This window comes from Uranotaenia lowii, chromosome 2 (genome assembly GCF_029784155.1).
Source record: "Uranotaenia lowii strain MFRU-FL chromosome 2, ASM2978415v1, whole genome shotgun sequence".
NCBI classification, from domain to species: domain Eukaryota; kingdom Metazoa; phylum Arthropoda; class Insecta; order Diptera; family Culicidae; genus Uranotaenia; species Uranotaenia lowii.
Window position 1 is genome coordinate 133,402,167 of NC_073692.1, and position 20,622 is coordinate 133,422,788.

Below are 20,622 nucleotides of genomic sequence, written 5' to 3' on the forward strand. Positions count from 1 at the left end.
TGATCATTTACAGGGTGACAAAAAAGTCCGGTCACACAAGAAAATCTCAATATTTCAAAATAAATGAAGAAAATCTGAATCTGAATTTCATAGCTTTATTCAGTAACTCATAAAGATACTTCACAGAGGGTATCTCGGAATTACACCATCTTTATCTGATCGAACCAGCTTCAGACGTCTCGGAAAGTCGTCGAAAGCGGCGCGCACCTGCTCCATCGGCATCTCGTCCCAGATTTTCGTGATAACTCATTTGAATTGCTCTAAATTTGTTATTTAATAGTCGTTCAGCTTCGACATCATGTATCCCCACACGAAATAATCCAGTGGATTCAGATCCGGAGACGACGGAGGCCATTCATTCTTCGAAATTAAATCGGTCAAGTTTTCCTCACACCACGTCTGAACAACCTTTGCGGTGTGGGATGTTGCGCCATCTGTCTGGAAGCAAGACTGACGACTTATTTTGGAACCGGAAAACATTCAGTTTGTCCGCAGGAGCTTGCTGGAGGCTCACACTCCAAACTCGTTCATTTTGGCAATTGACTGTTTGCTCCAAAACGACCAGCTTCTCGTCCGAAAAAATATTCTCGTCATCTGCGCGCCAAACCGAGCAGCGATAACAGCTGCCCTTAACTCTGCCATGGCTCACAACTCAATGTAAACAATCTGCACAGAAACGAAACTCTGCCACTTTGGGCAGCAGAGTTAGCCCTTTCATTTGACATATAGAAGGCACCAGAGAGATGCAACGTGTAGGCTACAGGCAACCCCAAAAAAGTGTGACCGGACTTTTTTGTCACCCTGTAGTATACGGGCACTTTATTTCGGTGATAGCTGCGTTAATAGAGCTCGGATATGCAAAACTTTAGTAGCGTTGTGTTGGTTATAAAAATGACTATCTTGCCTATTTTTGATAGATTTTTAAATTAACGTGTGTTTGAGATGTTTACGATGCAAAAAAAACATGGTAAAAATAATTTTGCACAAATTTGGTCCTTTTACGCATTTTGCGCCTCAAAAATTCATCATTGTTGACTTGCAAGCTCATGAACTGTTAGTTTTTTCTGATTTTTTTTTTCGAACCAAATGGTGGAGAAGTATAAGGAGCCACTCTAGGATCCACACGAAGTTCAAACCAACCATCGGAGTGCACCCCTTGATCTTAAATATATTAAAAAGTCTACCGTTATTGGGGATAACTGAATGCAGACTCCTTAAATAATGCAAAAAATCCATTTCCGGCAGGCAAAAAGTGTTGCCTGACGTAGACACCAAGAAAATAACTAATAATGATCAGTTCCAAAGATCGCAATCTGTGCATTCGGTTTTTACGCAATATAACAGATGTGTTCTGATGGACAACACAATTTATGTTAAAAACGGATTTAAGAAATCAAATTCTTCGAGATGCCTACTCATGAAAAGGTTCCAACCAGATTTTTATTGCTTTTTCCAGGTGAGTTTGTGTAAAAAATCATGATTTTGCAAAGGTTTTGCTTCTGTGGTAAAAAATATAAATCAATGCATGACTGAAAAAAGTGTGCAAAGATAAAAAAGAGATTTTATGAAAAAGTTACAGTATTTCTTGAAATTATTGATAATTTTTTTTTTATATTTTTACATTAAATGTCATATTAACACCTTCCCTCCATAGAAATTTTTTCGATCAAATGAATAGTTTTTAAAATACACACGTTTGTAACTGCCCGGATACTAAATGATCATAGCCTTAGGAAAGATGATCAATTTTCTTTGAAATTTGAAACTTTGTCGAAGACCGACATTAGAGTGCCCCAAATTTGTATGGGGAATTTAAAATCTGTGGAATGTTCTGCGCTGCAGGCTTAAATTGATCCTAGGCCTAGGACAAGGTCTCATCCCAAATTTTGGCCAAATCAGACCACGGGAAGAAGTCGCTCAACGAACCTGGAGTTTGTATGGGATTTTGAGACATTTTGTTCGTAAGGAACATGAAGTTTTACAGTAAAATGAGCTATATATGAAAATGTTACGACTTTTTTATTAATCCCCCCATAAGTGAGATAAAAAAAATTTAACTTCTAAACCGTAGGTCCAATTGCTGTCTCCGACAAACTTATTGTGCAAATTTGTGGAACTTTACCTTGAACGTTGAGTTTCTGAAACTTTCATCTTTTGAGTTACAGTATTAAATATGAAAATAACCTTTCATGATCATTTTTTTATCAGAATTTTTTTTCGGGAAATTATACGAGGCCCCAAAATTCACATTTTTTCGAGGTGTGTAAACTGTAAAACATTTCAAACAATTTCTAATTAAAGGTTTTAAATCAATTTTCAACTTTCTCAAAACCGCAAGTTAATCTGACTTTTACGAAAAAAGTTTATAGAATTTTTTTTTGTTTACTTTTTCCCATTCTCTAAAATACGTTAATTTTACCAAATTTTCAATCTTTTAAACTTATTTTATAAGATATTTTTTAAAGCAAAAATCAATTTTTTTGTGGGCTTGTACGAATAGGTTTAATGAAATATAACCTTTTTTACATTCTTTAGTAATGGCAGAAATACTTTTAATAATATCTTTCGTAATTTAAAAAAAAAGCTGTAGAATTTAACATTTCCGGTAATTTTTTTTAATAAGAATATCTATAGTCAAAATATTATTCCTTGAACAGAATAAACAAATCCAGAATCAGTTTTTTTTTCTTTCATGTAAGTTTGATTGTTCTTCAAATATCAATGATTGATTTCACTCAAAACTCCAAAAATTAATTTTCACTTAAATACACTTATTCTTATTATATCAAATGATCTTTTATTAAATTAATCTATTGAAAATTCAAAAATAACTCGAAATAGCGACTTTAAATCATCAAATATGTGTTTTTTTTTCATAAATTCTCTTGAGGTTTTGAAAATGGATATTTTTCCTTATGAAAACTTCAAATTCAAGATCTTTTTTTTCTTTTTTTTTTAATTCAAGACATTACTGTGAAGTTTCCAATGCTTTTAATTCTGGTTTTCTTCGAAATTTTAATTCGTATTAGTTTTATGGTATTGATTTAATTTTTTTAAAACTAGACTTCCTTTTTTTTAATTCCTCTTCAAGTTAATTTATAGTTCAAAACATTAGCATTATTTTCAATAATTTATGTATAACCTGACGGAAAAATAATTGATTTGAAACTTGGATTCGGATTTGTATAAATTGTATCAGTAAAATTTATTATTTTCTCGAGTTTGTGAACATGGTTTTAGAAATCAATTTTCTGTTTACTGTTCATTTTTGGTATTGTTCTTATCTCGAGCTGAGTTTGAATTTCGAAACAAATCACCCGCCCCAGATCAATTTTTTTTTTCTCAAAAATACAGATTTTTTTCGGCAACCTTGACTATATAATTCAAAAAAACCTTTTTTTTAATTCTTTTTCTAGCAAAAACTTCTCATCTAAAATTTGAAAAAAAAAATACAATTTATCAAGTTTTTTGGTAAAATTACAGAAAATTAGATTTTTTTTTCTCAAAAAAACAGATTTTTTTCGGCTACCTTAACTATGGCCCTTATTCTGCGCCGCGAGTGACGTGAGGATAGTCGAGTCACCCAAGTCACTCTATTCCGGTAGTCGGTTTAGGTGAGGAACGTCACTTCGGATGAACTTTGTGAGTTCTTACCCTATTCTCGTAGTCACCGTGGGTGAGAATCGTCGCATTCGGGTGACGATTTTAGGTGACAATTGTCGGTACCTTTTCAGGTGGCGACGAGATAGGAATGAAATGAAAAAACACGAAAATTACTGTAAAGCGGGTTATTAATTGTTGAAATTCAATCATATTTTTCAACTAGCATGTTTTAATGCTTAAAATCATCAATAAACTAGTAAACACGACGAGAATTTAATGAGCAAAAAAGTATCGTCACCATCTATCGTTCAGTTAAGCGATTGTCGAACTTCAAGTAGAAGTAAATTAAAAAAAAAAGTTTCTTATACAATTTTTAAAGTTGTTCTTCTTTAATTTTCAAATGTATTAAAACATTAATGCCAATAATCAATAAATTAGTAAACACGACGAGAATTTGATGAGCAAAAAAGTATCAGGTCACCATCTATCGTCCAGTTAAGAGATTGTTGAACTTCAAGTAGTTGTAAATTAATAAAAAAAATAGTTTCTGATACAATTTTTAAAGTTGTTCTTCTTTAATTTTCAAATGTTGAAGAATAGTAAAAACTTGACAAATATGTAGTTATAGCTTTTATTCTGATTTTTTTTTAAATTACAATGTAGAATGTTATTTATCCTTTGGCAGCAAATTATTGAATTATTAGTAGCTTGTGGGAAAGTGCACATTTGTTCGTGAAGTGCTCATTCTTCTACCATCTTTGTAAAGTACATCGTCTTAAAAAAAACTATCATAGACTATCAGCTTAAAAAAAAACTTTTAAATAATCTTTGAGACTTCGCGGAGATATTTTGAAATTCGGAAATGCCAAAGAATCCGTTACGGCAGAACTTTTATGCATATTAGGAACTGCATCGGGTATAGACTCGGGCAGTAGAGGCTTCGGCCAAATTTTTGTCAGTCACCGATGGAGGTTCGGTAAGAATTTCCTGTTCCTCTTCCGGATGCTTGTCGATAAACTTCAACTGGTTCGCAATTTTGACCTTGCCCGGCTGATTTTCGTTCTTGTGTCGTGGCCTGTTCTGATTAGGGAAATTTCGATTGGTTGGTCGGTCGTTTGGGGGTGGAAAGGAAGTAAGCCGCACTCTTTGGAGATACCTTCCAAAATGTTCTTCCTGATTCGGCCTTCATGTTAACCTCTAAAAAAATAACAATAAAAACCATTAGTAGAGAATTGGTACACGACAATCAACTATCTTACCAATAACAATTGTCCGCACCCAACGACCAAACGGTTTGAACAGTTTAATTGAAGTGTCATTTGTATCTTTCCATAACCAGTTGATGTGCTCGACAAACCGTATGGATGTCATCGGCTGCATTGAATTGCGAAACCACATCCGAGCCAACACCTAATAACAATTTGATCGAAACCTTACAGTTATTTCAAACTGAAATTTTCAGGTCGTAAAATTGAACACGATAATCGCCACAAACCTGCAATGTTTTCTTTTAATTTATTTTAATTTTTTGAAACTAATCTGAAATTTTTGTATCACTTACAATTTTTGACGTCGATTCTTGTGTTGGTGTTTCACAGCAGGTTCCCGGCTCAGATTTAATCCTCGGATTGTCCGCTTGGGTCGCGTAACCTGCCCATTTTCCTTATTGAATGATTTGCTGACACCATACAAACCGATTACGACGTTTTTCGAACCGGAAATCGAATCCGTTGTTAAGAAATTTAATCCCGAAAATCCGAACCGCGAGCGAAATCAAAACAACATCAGCGCAATGACGACCATTTTGACAGATGTGTTCATTCAGTCACTCACCTGAATGAGATACTGTCACTTTACCCACATCGACTCCGGGAATAAGGTGACAAAAGTCACGGTGACTCCGAGGTGAGGTGACAATCATCACGTCACGCGCGGCGCAGAATAAGGCCGTATATCATTTCTGAAAACCTATAAATCAAGTAATTTTTATCGAAAAATTCATCTCTAGAATTGGTTTTTTGCTCTTGGAATCTTTCGGATATTTGATAAATTTTCCGAAATTTTCATATAATACCCTTCGAGTTTTTTTTGGAAATTTCGAGGGGGGGGAAGAAGAAATAGATATTTGTTCCGGCCTTAATGTCATATAATTTTTACATGGATGGAGAATTCTGCTTGTTCAAAATTATAACAGTGAACTGAGACTTCTACTTTTGAATATAATAAAAGTGGAATGAGATTTCCTGCTTATGAGAAAATATCTTAAAAGGTTCAAGATTTCCGATCTGAAGATTATTCAAGTGGATTTACTTCTGCTTAGTGACATAATTAAAGCGAAATAGGATTTCTTCATGGGGGTTCAGATTTTCGTTTCTATAAAATAATGCAAATAATACAATACAGAACTAGCCAAACATTTTTAAAGCCAGTAGATTATAATCGGTAAAAGTGATTGGGACTTCAACAGACGAGAATCACGAAAGCGTATTTAAATTTCTTATTGTGAGAAATAATTATGATAGTATACATTGAGACCCTTACTTTTTGAAAATCGTTCAAATGATTTGAGACTCCTGCTTGTGAGAAAGCGATAAAAGATTGAGACTTCCAGCACATGAAGGCTACCCAGGAGGATTGATATTTCTACTTTATTGAGATAATGAAAGCAAAATAAGACTTTTGCTTTAGGAAAATTAGTAAAACGGATTATGTTTTCTGCTGATTGAAAATGAAGTTAATTGATTGAAATTTCTGTTTATTAATAATTATTTTACAGAGACTATGAATTAGTGAAAATAAAAGAAGCGAAAAGAAAATTGTTGCAGTAGATTGAGACTTCCGCTACTTTAAAATGATAAAGAAAATTGAGCCTTATGCTGGTTAATATGGGAGTGAACTGAGATTTCGGCTTGTTGAACATGATCAAAACTAGTTGAAACTTTTGGTTGTCGGAAAATGGACTGATTGAAGAACTGATTGAGACTTCCACTAATATTGGAAATCATTATAAAGGGGAGAAATCGCCGTGAACTTGTTTGTTTTTTTTTTGTAAATTTTGAGCGGCTTTCTCGGTCAGTATTGTAGATTTGAAATGGCTAAATGTTACTAAAGTGTTGAAAAGAGTGAGGAGCATTTTTTTAATAGAAGCTTGACCACATATTGAAATTTTTGTCCCTCACCAATCACGAATCTGAATCTTGAACATGAATTCTGATTTCTGGATCTATATTCAGAATCTAGAGTTTGTTTGAAGTAGTTTGAAATTTCATTCGGCTCGGTTGATTGCTGGATGGGCTTTTTAGCGAGCTAACGCGACATTAATTTCTTTTAGGAGGCTTGAGATGGATCATGTAAATTTTTTATTGTCATCTGTTTTAGTAGTTCAATGGTTATTTCGACTAGTTGTTTCATATTTTGACGTTCGCCATGTCATTTTATTGCGATCTGTGTGTCGTTTAAATGATGTGCGATCACGTCTTTGAATGGTTTTCTAACAATCGCCTTGCAATAAAAAAAGTACCATCAACTTTTTTTGGGAAATATGCAGACTTTATCAGATATTTCATATGGTCTACCCGTCTATCATTCCAAATCTATAATACTTAACGATGAATCCGCTCGAAATTTCCAAAAACTTGGAAATGATGGACGCAAATTCGAAAGTCAGTTTGTTAGAGAAAAAATGAAAATTCCTCTAAAATTCTTCTGATGTAATTTTATGCAACAGATAGAAATATCTGCTTTAGAAACAAATTCTTGTGCAGATATTGTGGCTTTTCTGGTTGAGTGTTTCTGATGTTTCAATTTGTTATTAGAAAATTTTGAAATAATGAAAAGTAGTGTGATGAAAAGTTTATTAGGGCGAAGAATACGCGGCACATTTTAGAAAGTCTATTCTCAATGTGTCATTCTTCAAAAGTTTTATTTTATTTTTATTTTACTTTTATTTTTTCCTAATAGTTATCAGGCTCGGGTTTGAAAAAGGGAAAACTCTTGAATGGGCTGCTGATGTTGATTTTCAATTGTCTTCTAATAAAAAGGGCTGTTTTAAGATGGTGTTTTCGACCTTTTCAAAACTATTCGGTTATTATTTTCCTGAAAATCAGTTGAAAAATTTAATTGAGAAATAAATCTTTCAACAGTGAACGATGCTCGTTTAACTATTCTCACCCAGTTTAACAGTCGGACATGGAAGTAAAACAGCACTTGGAAATCAACCCTAAAAGTAATTTAATAGGACCAATTATCACATACATACCTTCTGTGAATTACACTCGTGAACTGATTTCTCAATTCAACGGAGAAATAAAAAAAAATTTAGACCGAGCCACCATGGTTTGTACTTTATCTCCAAACGCATTCAAACTTACCCGTTAATTTTGGGTAGTTGGACAAAAACGGGGTGGGCCCTCCTCACTGACTGGGTGCGTATAATTATCTAATTAAAAGTTATTTCTCCGGCACCAAGTTTCGATACCGATACCTGACGCTCGAAGCGCACGCGTAGGTTCGTTCATTCATCCAATTTTGGCCTAAAGTTTGCGAGTTTTAATTTCTCGATCATCCCATATTGAAGTTCTGTTTTTTTTTCTTTCATTTTTCTTATAACTTGGGGCCGCTCACGTATACAATGTATGTATGCGCCTCAGAAGATTTACGATGGTTGGTTTGCTAATGCGCGGCTTAGATGATTTAATTTGAATGCACTTTTGTTTCTTTTTTTGTTTCCTCAGTTTATGTTTTCGATTACTCAATGAGTGTTTTGGTTTTGGGTTGTTTTTCTGTTCAGCTAAAGTTGTGTTGTCGAACTGAGATCGGCCGATGAATAAAATGAAATTGGATTCTGTATCTTAATCTGAAATTTGAATTCTGAACCTGAATTTTTAGATTTTAATTTTAAATCTGAAGTTTGTTTGAAGTTGTTAGAAATTTCATTCGACTCGGTTGATTGCTGGATGGGGTTCATAGTGATATAACACGACATCAATTTCTTTTAAGAGGCTTGAGGGGGATCATGTACATTTTATGTTATTATTGTTTTACTACAGGGAGGCCACAGAAATCGTACCAGGAAAACCGGGTAAAAGGAAGTCATAATTTATTTTTGATTTCAAGATCAGAGATTCAAACCAAAATTTGAAATTCAGATTTGTAATTTAATTTTCTGAGTCAGAATTCAACAAATAAAGAAAATTGGAAAAAGATCATGAGTTTAGATATTCAAAACTACTCTGATTTTGCTTTAATTACCTCCAAATTGAGAAATTTTTCACCGGAGCTTAGAGCTCAAAACTGTCTCTAAAAATGAGATTAAATTTCAAGAATTCACTTAAAATTTGTTCATGTACAGCATGTCATTAGAATTATTCAAATAATCAATTTATCATATGAAAACAAGTAAATCAAAGTCAAATTTTACATCCAGAATTCTTTTTTGTAGACTTGGAAAAGTAAAAAAATCTCATATTATAATTTTGCAGTGATAGTGTTCAGTTAAAGAGCTAAACACAAGACACTGTGTCTTTTTTGTAGCTTCAAAACAACTAATAGGAAACTTTCTGTCATCAAATGAACTGTTTGTGAAAAAGATTGATCAGAGGGTCTGAAACTAGTTTTTAAAGCTTAGCTTTCGAAATTCAGTTTTTTTTTATTCAAATTATTGGTCTTTTAATGAAAATTCCGAATTACTAAAGCTTGAGTATGTTACGATTTCTTTAGAAAACATTGGAGAATTTGGAAATTAAGAATGAACTAAAGAAAATTAAAATATTTCTAGTGAAAATTTACTCGAAATAGCTATATGAATTTTTAGCAACACTGTAAAGAATTTACAAGAGCTTTGTAAGAATATTTGTGAAGACCTATTTCTTAAGAATTTAAAAATTTTGTATTTGTGTCTTTAGTAAACTTGTGAATCTAGATATAATACACAAATATTTGTACAAACAAAGTGAACAACAATATGAATTTCATCTATTGGTTCAAAAATTCTAAAATGTCAAATAAATGAATAAAAACATAAAATTTTGAAGCTGTTTTGTAGTTTTGAGACCCCGGATGAAGATTCTCATCTTTAAACTTATTTTCAAAACATCAGAAATGTTCAGTTTTTTTTTGTAAAAAGTTACTTTTTACTTTACTTTTATGGGATTGGAAAAAAAATCCTCTTGAGGGATTATTTGTTTTCATGTGTACTTGAAAACTAGCAAATAGCGCGATCCACCAAATGACCACGGAATTTTTTTAACAGTGTTATTAACATAACACATTACGGTCCAAATACGAGAATTCTGGTTGCCTCGAGTTTGCTCCACTTGGAAGTATAACTCGATTGTTAAAAATCCAATAATGAAACTATATCCTACTAAATTAAACACAACTCTTTTGGTAACTCAAAGAAACAAAATTTGTAGAATTTGGTTCAGTTTGTTGACAAACTTCGGCATTCTCGGCTAAAATTTCATCGCGGTGCTTAATGTCTTACCAAACAAAATAATAAAATTATTGCATTAGAATTGAATATTTTTATTTTTTTTCTCTCGCTCGCAAGGCCAAAAAAATTAGATTTTTCATGTTGACAAGAGACTGATAATCGTGGGTTAACTTTTGCAAAGGGGTAAAAATCCATCAATAATTTTTGAGCAAAACTTTAGAACATGACGCAATTCGAATGTTTTAGATCAACTTCTTCCGAAGACCGCAAGTAGTTTTGAAATAATTTTTCATCAAAATCCATCACAGATATTTTTTAAATTATAAGTCAAATCGATTCGCAATCTTCAACAAATAGTTAATGGAATTAAAATCTTCGATAACAATCTTCATAAATGTTCTTCAGTGATGTCAGTTAAAGTTACATTTTTTCTATAAATTTTATTAAAGCTTGTGGAATTTTTCTGCAAGCATAATTTCTCTGGAACTATAATAGTTAGAATAGAATCTCAATCTTTCATCAAATGTCAGTTCATTAGTTATTAACGGTTATCATTAAAACTTGAGGTTTTAGGCTTCCATAGCTTCAGAAAATTTTATGTAAACTTTTGAGTTCCTTTGAATGATGCAAAAGCAATGTTTGATAAATGGTTTAAAAAAACTCCTTCAATGACATATTTGAAAAATTTATTTGATTGTTTAAAAATCTATTCGCTTTTACAGCAATGAAAAGTGTTGCGATATTATATCGAAAAATCACACATAACTTAAGTTGCAAAGGCAACCTAGTATTACATCTTTTTTTAAACAATCTAAAACGTTAAACGGATGTTAAAAATAACACTAAATGTATGTATCAAGTGAACAACGTCAAGATATCGTACTTCTTATCAGTTTTGAATCCTTATGCTGATTTTAAAGTTCTGATTCAAAAATGTAAGTTTTGAGTTTGAGCCTTTTCCGCTAAATATATTAAATAATTTTGTTTTTTTTATAAGCTTTTTAGGACTATTTTGATGAAATTTATTGAGATAATATAGGATGCATCTTTGTTTGTTTGATTTTTTTGTTCCAAGAGATTATTAAAAGCAATATACCATTTGGTCAGTATTTTCTCATGTTAATTTGGTTATAATTTAGAACTGCAAGTGAACTTATTTGTTAGTCTAAAATTAAGATTGAAAGCATCGCTGATTTTCTAGAAAGTACGAATCCTTTCGTGGTTTGGAGTTTTTATTTACTTTTAGATTTTAAAGAGATAATAATTATGATTGAAACGCATCTCCTCAAGCAAAACAAATTTTGGTGCATCGAAAATTGATAAAACTTAAAAGCGAACTTGATAAAAAAAACTTTCAATGTTGGTTTACTTTTTATGAAATTAATTTGCGGCTTTATCGGTGAGGGTTAAAGAGTTGAAATGAAAGACGGATAGAAAATCAGAAGAAAATTCTAAGGTGGTGAAAAGAGCGAAGAGCATTTGAAATAGAAGCTTGACCACATACTAAATTCTTTGTCCCGCAGCAATTATGTTTTACTTGTCAAAGTTTTAAAACTTGTACAGTAGGAGGATTATTTTTTTCTATTTTTATGTTTTCAGGGGCAAGGAAAAACATTTTTGGAATGCCTACATTAATTTTATCTGGCTTCACCAGCATATTTCTGGAATTATTTTGTTTAATGTCATTTAAACAGAAGTTCATGTTTAGCCTGAAAAAAACAAAAAAAAAATAGTCTAAGTTTATCAAAATGCTCACATCTTCCTCTCTGAATTTTTGCAAAAATATGTAAGTTTTAGTTTGCAATCGGATTCTATTTTTTACTTTTTGTATAACTACTCTCATGTAATCCGTTTAAAAAATATATAAAAATCAGAAATGTATCTATGTTCGAATTGCAAAAAAATAAAGGCTTTCAAAGAAGAGCTCGAATAAAAAAGTTGAGCACCACTAACCTAGCTTGGTTTTAAGTAGTTGGTAAGGAGTCTCCTAAAGTCCTCCTACTATTTCTAAACGTAAAACTCATCTTTCAAAAATAAATCATAAATTAATTATTTACTAATTCTAATAAAACGAGGTCATACCAGTTGTTGTGCTTCTGTTTTAAATTTCTTTAAGTATTGAACTTAGGCACAAAAATCAATTTCGCCTTTAAATTCTTGTTAATCTTTTTCTGCAAAGGAGCGCTAAAAAATTGTGGGGTAAATATGAACACTCATCTGTGAATCAGTGCGAATAAAATTTTTCAAAATTCCTTCCAAAATCCAGACGAAGCATCATAAACTGGATGTAAAACAGTTGATAACAACATTCTAGCTGGATTTCCTATGATCAGATGTTCAAAACATTGAACATTGTCCAAAACGATTTCCGTCCAACGAGGTAATGTTTTTTTTTAAACATCTAAAAAGATATCATTAGGATTGGGAAACAGATCGGAAACAGCTTATAGCTATCAATCGGATGTTAAACTACCACTTTTGGAACTTTTTGTGTTCATTCATCCCCCACACCAGCGCGTATGGCACTTGTTCGGAATTACCCCGTGTTCATAATTACCCCACTTGACCCTTCTATATGTAACTCATATTTATCATTGCTTAGTTTTCTTTGAGAGCACGATTTTCCATCTTTGTAGCTTGACATAAACCCGGGAATTTTGCGATCTGCTTCAAACATCGACGTGTCGTGTTGGTTGAATCAGGGAATAGTGATTTGAAGGTATATCCAGTGAAAAATCGTTAATCTGCAGGAAAAATCTAAATTTTATATGAATTTAAAAAATGTCTAGAACTTTGTTTAATAGCCGGGAAACTTTGTTAAAAAAAGTTATTTTAAACTGTATTTTTGAAACATTTTTTTCAAATTTTGTTAAGAAAATAATAAAAATAACTTACCTTTAGCTCCGGGTGAGTTTGATTCTAAAGGATATCAAATGGAATAATTTGATTCCCGGTAAATTCCCTAAAAAAAAAAATTAACCCAAATCAATTTTTAAGTTGAAGATTTGCTCAGGGATCCTGAAAATTTTGATGTAACTACCCACCAAACAAATCTTTCTGGGCCGCAAAATCGTTCTTTATTGTTTTGAAGCGCGGAGGAAAAGAAATAAAATTTTCGACAACCGCGGACTACTGTCTTGTAGTATACAACGGATGTTGTTATATTACACAGCACGACGTGTTCAGATTCCTAACATCGTTTGGATGTAATAAATTGCATTCAACACATGTAATGTTTTTTGTTTTTTTTTTCAAGTAATTGCTTTGAACCCGAATTATGTGTAATATTACATCGAAGAACATGAATAATACGTTGGTTGGCTCGCATAAACTGAAATTACATCTGCCTCCGTTACATTTTTTGTTGCTGTGTTTGTTAACTACAGTTATAATACTCTTGGTATCGACCAGTTTATAAATGTAACATATAGAAAAAGTTGTGGCCACCCTGTTTACTAGTTATAATTCAGAAATAATACAACGTTCAAAACGCCCCAAATGCAATTTTTGACGGTCGCCATGTTATTTGAGGGCAATCTTGGTGTCGTTTGAATGATGTGCGTCTTAAAATGATTTTCTTACGGTCGCCATGTAATAAAAAAGTACCATCCACGTTTTTTTTTGGGAAATATGCAGACCTTATCGGATATTTCAAATATATATACTAAATTTTAAATCGGAATTCTAAATTTCTGATTCTGTACGAATTTTTTTTCTATTTTTTTAACCACATTTTTTTAAATTTATCTTTTACCTATTTTGGTTAAATCATATTTCGTTTGAAGTTATGTATTAGTTTTTTTCCCATATTTTTTTGTGAAAAAAAAAATCCCAATCCCTACTCTTCCCGAATTAGGAACAAACTGTCTCTGATCGTTTGTAGCTCTGCCATCGGCTGCCTGGACTAATGTCTTAATGGTGATTAAACCCGAACGACTTCATTTCGAACAGCGCTAAACTAAATGATCCATGCAGCAGCGGTGGCAGCTTCCAATCACAGTGAAAAAAGAAAGAAAAAACTAACCAGTAACAACAACGACCATTTGTTGCTATATCGGAATGTTCCAGTTTTTTTTCTTCTCCTTCGTTGTTGTTTTTGTTCAGTGGTTCAAGCAGCAGCAGCGGTGTGAAAATGATGTTATTACACTCGTTGTAGGTATCTTCAGTTCATTGAAGAGTTGCGGGGTTTTGCCGGAATTAGTCATGTCTTCGCGAGAGAAGGTGTAAACAAGCCCTCGGGCTCAGAAGATAGTGTGGTTGCGGATTGCGGAAAACCCTCAACGAAGTGCGTATAATTGCGTACCTGATGCCCTGTGGCTTGTGGATTTGTGGGGGTGGGTTTGGTGTATTGGTATGATGGCACAATTGATGTGAACCGTGTGAGATGCTGGTGTTTATATGCAAATAAACTGAACAGAATTGCTGGAAGTATGTTTCTGTGTGATTAACACATTCGGAAATTGTGTAGTTCCACTTTTTCTCAACCTGCACAATGCTTAACGAGTGCCTTCTAGTGCCGCATCATAGATAATACGCAGACGGGCAACACGTTCCGAGAATGAGTAAAACTCTCTCGCCGCCAGGGAGTGTCGATTTACCAAATCAGGAGGAGAGATCGCAATCTTCCCCGTCCTCGTTTGAGGTTTTCGATTACGAGGACATCGATGGAGGTCTACAGTATCAGGAAACGCCCAGCACGAATCGCATCCTTCAGCTGGATGAGGACGACTCCGAAGAGTGTGGAACGCCACTTAACCTGGAGCTAGCTCAGCTCATGCACCAAGGAATTGTTTCTAAGGCGAAAGCAAACTTTGGAATTTCGAAAAACAACGAAACCCTAGAACGTAGCACCATTGAACTGTCTCAATCGGATTCCTGCCTTGGAAGCCCCAGACATAGAGCTGGAAATGTCCCATCCTATGAACGATATCCGGAGTTGTATCTCCGACGCCAAGATGAAAACCAAGACGATACCGACATCGAAGACGAGAACGCCGCCGAGGGTGAGGAGGATGTGGACTTTGTTAGCATCAAACATGCAAACCACCGACAAACGCCTCAACCTCCGGACGAAGCCGGAGAAACGATCTTTGAGTACGAATCTACCGGTGATTCTCCCCGGAATTTGGCCGGGTCGTTCCGTTTTATTGAACCCACCACCTCCTATCATTCGTCCTATGGGTACGATCCCGAGCGAGCCATGTTCGAAGGTATTTCTCGTAGTCAAGAATTTGGTTTCGCTTTGCGTGTGCTTAGATTTTTATCGTTACCCAGTTTTTTTTTGCATGCATTTTGACCCCCTTGAACCAACTAAATTGCTGGCTGCTCAACACAGTTATGTAGCTTTTGTGTTTGCCAGAGATCCGTAAAGCACCGTTCCATGCAAAACGTAGAAGCTGCACGATGCCGTTAAACGCACTTACTTATTTCCATTGGAAAGAAAGAAGCTTTACATCTTAGGTTTCTGTTGATTCCGAGCACCACACCGGCTGCAGACTTTATAAACCATCTCCATCAAGCCATCAATCCGGCAATTGATTAGTCACATAAATGGTGCTGCATTATAAATTATACCCAGGCTTTTCCGAGACAGTTGCAGTTGCTGCATCTCTTCCGTTAGGTAAATAAACTCTACCTCTATGAAGATTCAACCAGCTATTGATGATGCCAATCTATGGAGAGTCGATGAATCAATCAATTTTCCATCCGTGATCAATCGTTTCGGTCACAGCTGGTTATGGCTTTTCTGATCCGACAGAGAGAGAGAGTCACGTCTTTCAGCTTTTCAAGCCGTTCCTTACCGTTTGAATCTGTTTAGAAATAATTTCCAACACAGTTGACATACGGGCAATTACTTTGACCTCGTTTTATCCAGTCAGTCATGGTCATGGTGAAAGTTTTATAGGTCGAAGATGTACGGATTGCATTGCAAATCATTATGATAAATTATCCATCTCTTAGATAAATCTGTACAGTAGACTTAGTCGATTTGGGGTCTTTTTTGAATTTCTCAAACCCTGGAGTCTTAAAAGATTTGTTTTGGTTTGAAAGTCATCCATGTTTTTTGCAGAATTTTTAAGCGAGTTTAGCGAGTTCGAGGACCTAGCGTGATGAAACGACATCTATTCTGCCTAGTGTCTACTCAGCCTTTCTTGCTTGCGGCCAATCGGCCTAACTTCTATTACACTTTATATTTATTTGGCCAAACGGCTTTAAGGCAACCAACCTTCGGCCTAGCACACTTTTTGGCCTTATGGATTTAGTCTGCCGAATCAGCCCTCAGATACCAACCTGTTCCAACATAATCTTGAAGCTGAAATTGAATTAAGGAGGCTCCACGTCAATTTCAGCTCATTTGGTTAACCTTAGGAGGAGCTTCGTAGGAGCTTCCAATCCCATAGAAGCTCCTGTGTATTTACAGACAGAAAACTCTTGAGAGTTCACAGAAACAGTCAGACATAAACTCTTCTTCCTTGAGATCTTTTGAGCTTTATGAAAATATGTGGCATCGAAAAACTTTGTTTCTATATAAACTCTGTGGATTAGTAAAGACTATACTGATAATTCCCTCAGAATCCTCTGGGTTTCTCAAAAACTCTCGAGTTTTACACGAGCTTTTAGATTAATACTAAGTTGTCATCTTTTTTCCACAAGAACTGTAAAGTTTTACAAACTTAAGTTCCACTGGAACTTCTGACTTTTCAGATGTTTTACAGGAACAGTTTAGTTGCACATAATCTACTGTGTTTCACAGTAAATCTACGTCTACTAGAAGCCACTGAGCCCCACAGTAGCTGCTGTGTTCCACATGACCTTCAAAGTGTCTATTGCAGGAACTCTTGAATTTCACATACATATTTCTGAGTTCCTCAGAAACTTCTGAGTCTCATCAAAACTTCTGAGTTGAACAGGAACTCCTTCAATTTACAAAATTTCTTAATTTCCACCAGAATTTTACTGGACCGTAAGAAATCTATAATCAACGAGTTCGTCGGAAAATCATTAGTTCCATAATATATCATAAGTTCCACAGAAATTACTAAGTTTTATAGAAGCTTCTGATAGACACAAATACTCCTAGCGCCATCCTAATCTCCGCAGGAACAGGTGCTTCTGAATTCCACTGGAACTTTTTAAGAAAGCCTGAGGTCCCCATAAACTCCTGAGATTTGCAGGTACTTCTGAATTCTTTTGAAATAATCTTAAAACTTTAAAGCTCCGCATGAATTTTAAGAAACTACTCACTATCATAGCGAAAATTGTTTTCCGGTTTTCCAGTTTTCCCGAGCTTTTGGAAATCCAAAACCTTCAAAGTTCCTTAAATTGAAACTTTTACAGAAAGCTATAAAATTCTCTGGATTTGTACATCGGGCTCTCCAGGAACTAATGTTGAGCTCAATTTTAACTACTGGTCTGCACATTAGCTTTTGAGTTTTAAAATGTATGACAAAGTATCTATCTTTAACCCGCAGGAACACCTGAGCTCCACAGAATCTTTTAAGAAAAGTTTTGTTACTTTTGATTATCACAAAAACTTTTGAGTTTTGCTCCCTTAGATTTTTCAAATTAACAATAGAACCGAAAATTTTTAAATTCATTGGAACTGTTGGGCTCTACAGGTTCTCATGATTTTTATATGAGAAACCGTCTAGAAACTTCTGTCTTTTAAAAACAATTGGAGAAGTTATAAACCTTATTAAAAATTACAAAGTTCATAATGTTCGTCAGCAAAATCGGGTTGTAACGGGATCCCATGTGTCTTACAGGAACTGCCGAGTTCCACAAAAATCCCTGAGTTTCACAGTAATTTCTAAGACTAAGATTTGTATCTATTGAGCTACATCATTTCATTTGAGCTGCACATGAACTCATGACATTTTCAGCAACTTCTTGATGATTCTTGAGTTTAAAAAGAACTTTTAAGCTTCATAGGAAAGGTTCTGAAAGAAACCTTTGGATCGTACTTCAGTTCAAAATTTTTATCAGAACTCCATAGAAGTACTGGGCTCCACAGGTATTCCTGAACCAATTAATCCTCGTGTCAAAATCAGGGTGATACTCATAGTATCACCCTGATTTTCTCAGAAAGCCTGAATGCTACAGGAACTCCTTTACAAAATCCTCTGAGCTCCACAGAAACTCCTATGCTTCTGCCTCAAAGAGGCTCTTGAGATTCAAAGGAATGTTTTCAAAACTTTTAGGTTTATGAACTCATGAGTTCATCAGAAACTCGTAATATTGGTATACTGTAAAACCATCCCGGTCCCCGTAAACAAGTTTTACAAGAATTCCTAAATCTTCTCAGGTGATCCTGAGGTGTCAAGAGAATCTTCAACTTAACTTCCTCCAGAGCCTCCATAAGGGGTCGGGTGGAGGTTTCACAAGAAATTTCGCTGAAATTGTATAACGGTGTCATCAATATTTAGCTCCGAACACTTACGTTGAACTGATTGAATCCCCAAATTCAACTTTATTTTTGAGGTGGAAAAATACCAAACATCAAAGCGGGCTACTTGTATAGTTATTATCATCGAAAAGAAATAACACATTTCGAGTGAACGATACGACAATACTTCAACCATTTTTATTAAAAAGGTGTAAAAGAAGTCATCTTCCTCGACTTTAAGAAAGCAAAGAGCCCTCTTCGGGAGTCCTTTTACTCGTACTGATGAGTACTCCATAACTTTCCAGTAAATCATCATATATGTCCTCAATTTTTCAAAACATCGTCAACAATTAATAAGATCGTCTAGCAAAAGCATTTGTTGGACAAAGCCGTAAAAAAGCTCGAAATCCAATAGGACAGAGAGTAAGTTGATTTTGTCTTATTGTTGCGCTTGGGAACACTTTCCTTCAAGAATGTTTCTCTCACTCGAAAAGAAATTTTTTTCACGTTCATGGCAAAGAATGTCTATTGTCTAGTCAGCACTTTTAACATTTCCGTTTCTAAAATTGGCAATTGTGAGTGTAAATGTCAAGCTCATGTAAAGGAAGTGAAGGAAGCAATCTTGGATCTTTTATTTTTATTTTGCTCCCAAATGAGCATCGATATTTAACCAAATTCTTACGCATTTATAAAGTTTATGGGATTTGATGAACTGATCCTATGTTTTGGGACAGTTGTTTGTTAATCTTTAAAAATATCTTGTATTGGTTTGAATTTTCATAAACCCAACATTCTATTAACAACTCATTGCTTTTCGAATTTTGTAAATATCACTTCTACTTTTGTTTTCATCTGATTTTTTTGTAAACCTCTGCAAATGCGGCGATTCGGCTCGGTATTAAAAAATTTAAACATAGAAACAATTGATTGATTTACCATTCCAAACTTCCTAATCCAAACGATCTTGAAACTTTAACCTTAAAATAATTGCACTTTTCAAGTGTCCGAGATTTTTTCTCACCGATTTGTGATTCTGTCTAGATTAAAAAATCTCGGTGAGATCAATGCACTACTGAAAGCTCCACCAGGAACAGCAATGCATCACACGGGTCCAATTATGATAATTAGTTTGTTCTCTCTCCCTGCAAGCTGCACCATCGGAGGCAACTTTTATACGATTCAGACTTTTTTTTCTCGTTCCTGTTTCGGAAGTTGCCTTTCCGACCCTTCATCGGGTACTTGAGCCGGATCCAGCTACCTACTACATGGAGTAATTAATGAGAGTAGAACTTTTCCCAAGTTTGTTTTCCCTTGTTGCTCACTTGTTGTAAAATCAAGTGCGGTGCGGTGCGATAAAATCAAATCGCTACCGTGTTTAAGTGTGTTGAACCTATTAAGTACAACCGAGAAAGCCGAAAGTGGTTCAGTTTTTTATACGGTGCTGAAATTGCCCATCGACTTGTTTTTTTTATTTCACACTTTGTGGACAGTTATAAAGTGGAACCCATCATCGGTTCCGAGAAGGCAGGAAAAACAAAACACAATAACTTGTTTCCTTTCCGATTGGATTTTTTTTTTCAATCCTCTCTCTCCGCTGAATTTGTAATGCATAAATTCAAATCACACTTCAGCAGAGCACAAAAGCATTCAGGGAAAAAGCTTCATCGGCTCAATCAAGGTTCAATTCATGTTGATATTGAACGCTCTCTCACATCATTGCACACGATTCCGACCGAAAGACGGTCAATATCAATTACTGCCGAAGTAAGTAAGTAAGTAAACAAGTCTTCGCCGTGCCGCCGTAGCTGTGAAAATCATGATGGCCCCATGAAATTGAGGTTCGTCGTCGTTCTCTTCGTAGAGGTTGGCTTTTGAAGTTTACAGTCTGCAACTCAGAGATCGATAAAGCTTCGGGCGACTTTTTGATTGTTTTTACATGATCAAACTGTAACGAAAAGGTGTACAGTTTGACCGACAAAGGTTTAATGGAAAATCCAATTGAAAGGTTCGGTTTTGAAAGAAAGCAATTTGATGGTCGTTGTTTTTTTTTGTGTGTAACTCTACAGAATTGAAATAAAACGCATTCTTCGTACAAGATTTCGCTGGCAGATTTTCGAAGTTTTGAAATCAAGCTACTATCGACCCGCAAACCTTAAAAGTTGTGTGACCTCTTCAGAGCCGTTTCAGATTTTCAGATGTC

General features: G+C 34.6%; 1 protein-coding gene across 6 annotated transcripts in view; it reads left to right on the plus strand.

Moving 5' to 3' along the window:
- LOC129744102 (trafficking kinesin-binding protein milt-like) overlaps nt 1–20,622 on the plus strand; it is a 341,216-nt gene that overhangs the window by 223,891 nt on the left and 96,703 nt on the right. The window contains exon 1 of one of the 6 annotated variants that reach the window (XM_055736471.1): nt 14,119–15,246. The exons of the other annotated variants lie outside the window; for them this stretch is intronic. Within the exon in view, the coding sequence (XP_055592446.1) occupies nt 14,595–15,246 (652 nt within the window). The 5' untranslated portion in view covers nt 14,119–14,594. Of the gene's footprint in view, nt 1–14,118; nt 15,247–20,622 lie in introns of those variants that run through there. 6 annotated transcript variants of the gene reach the window in all.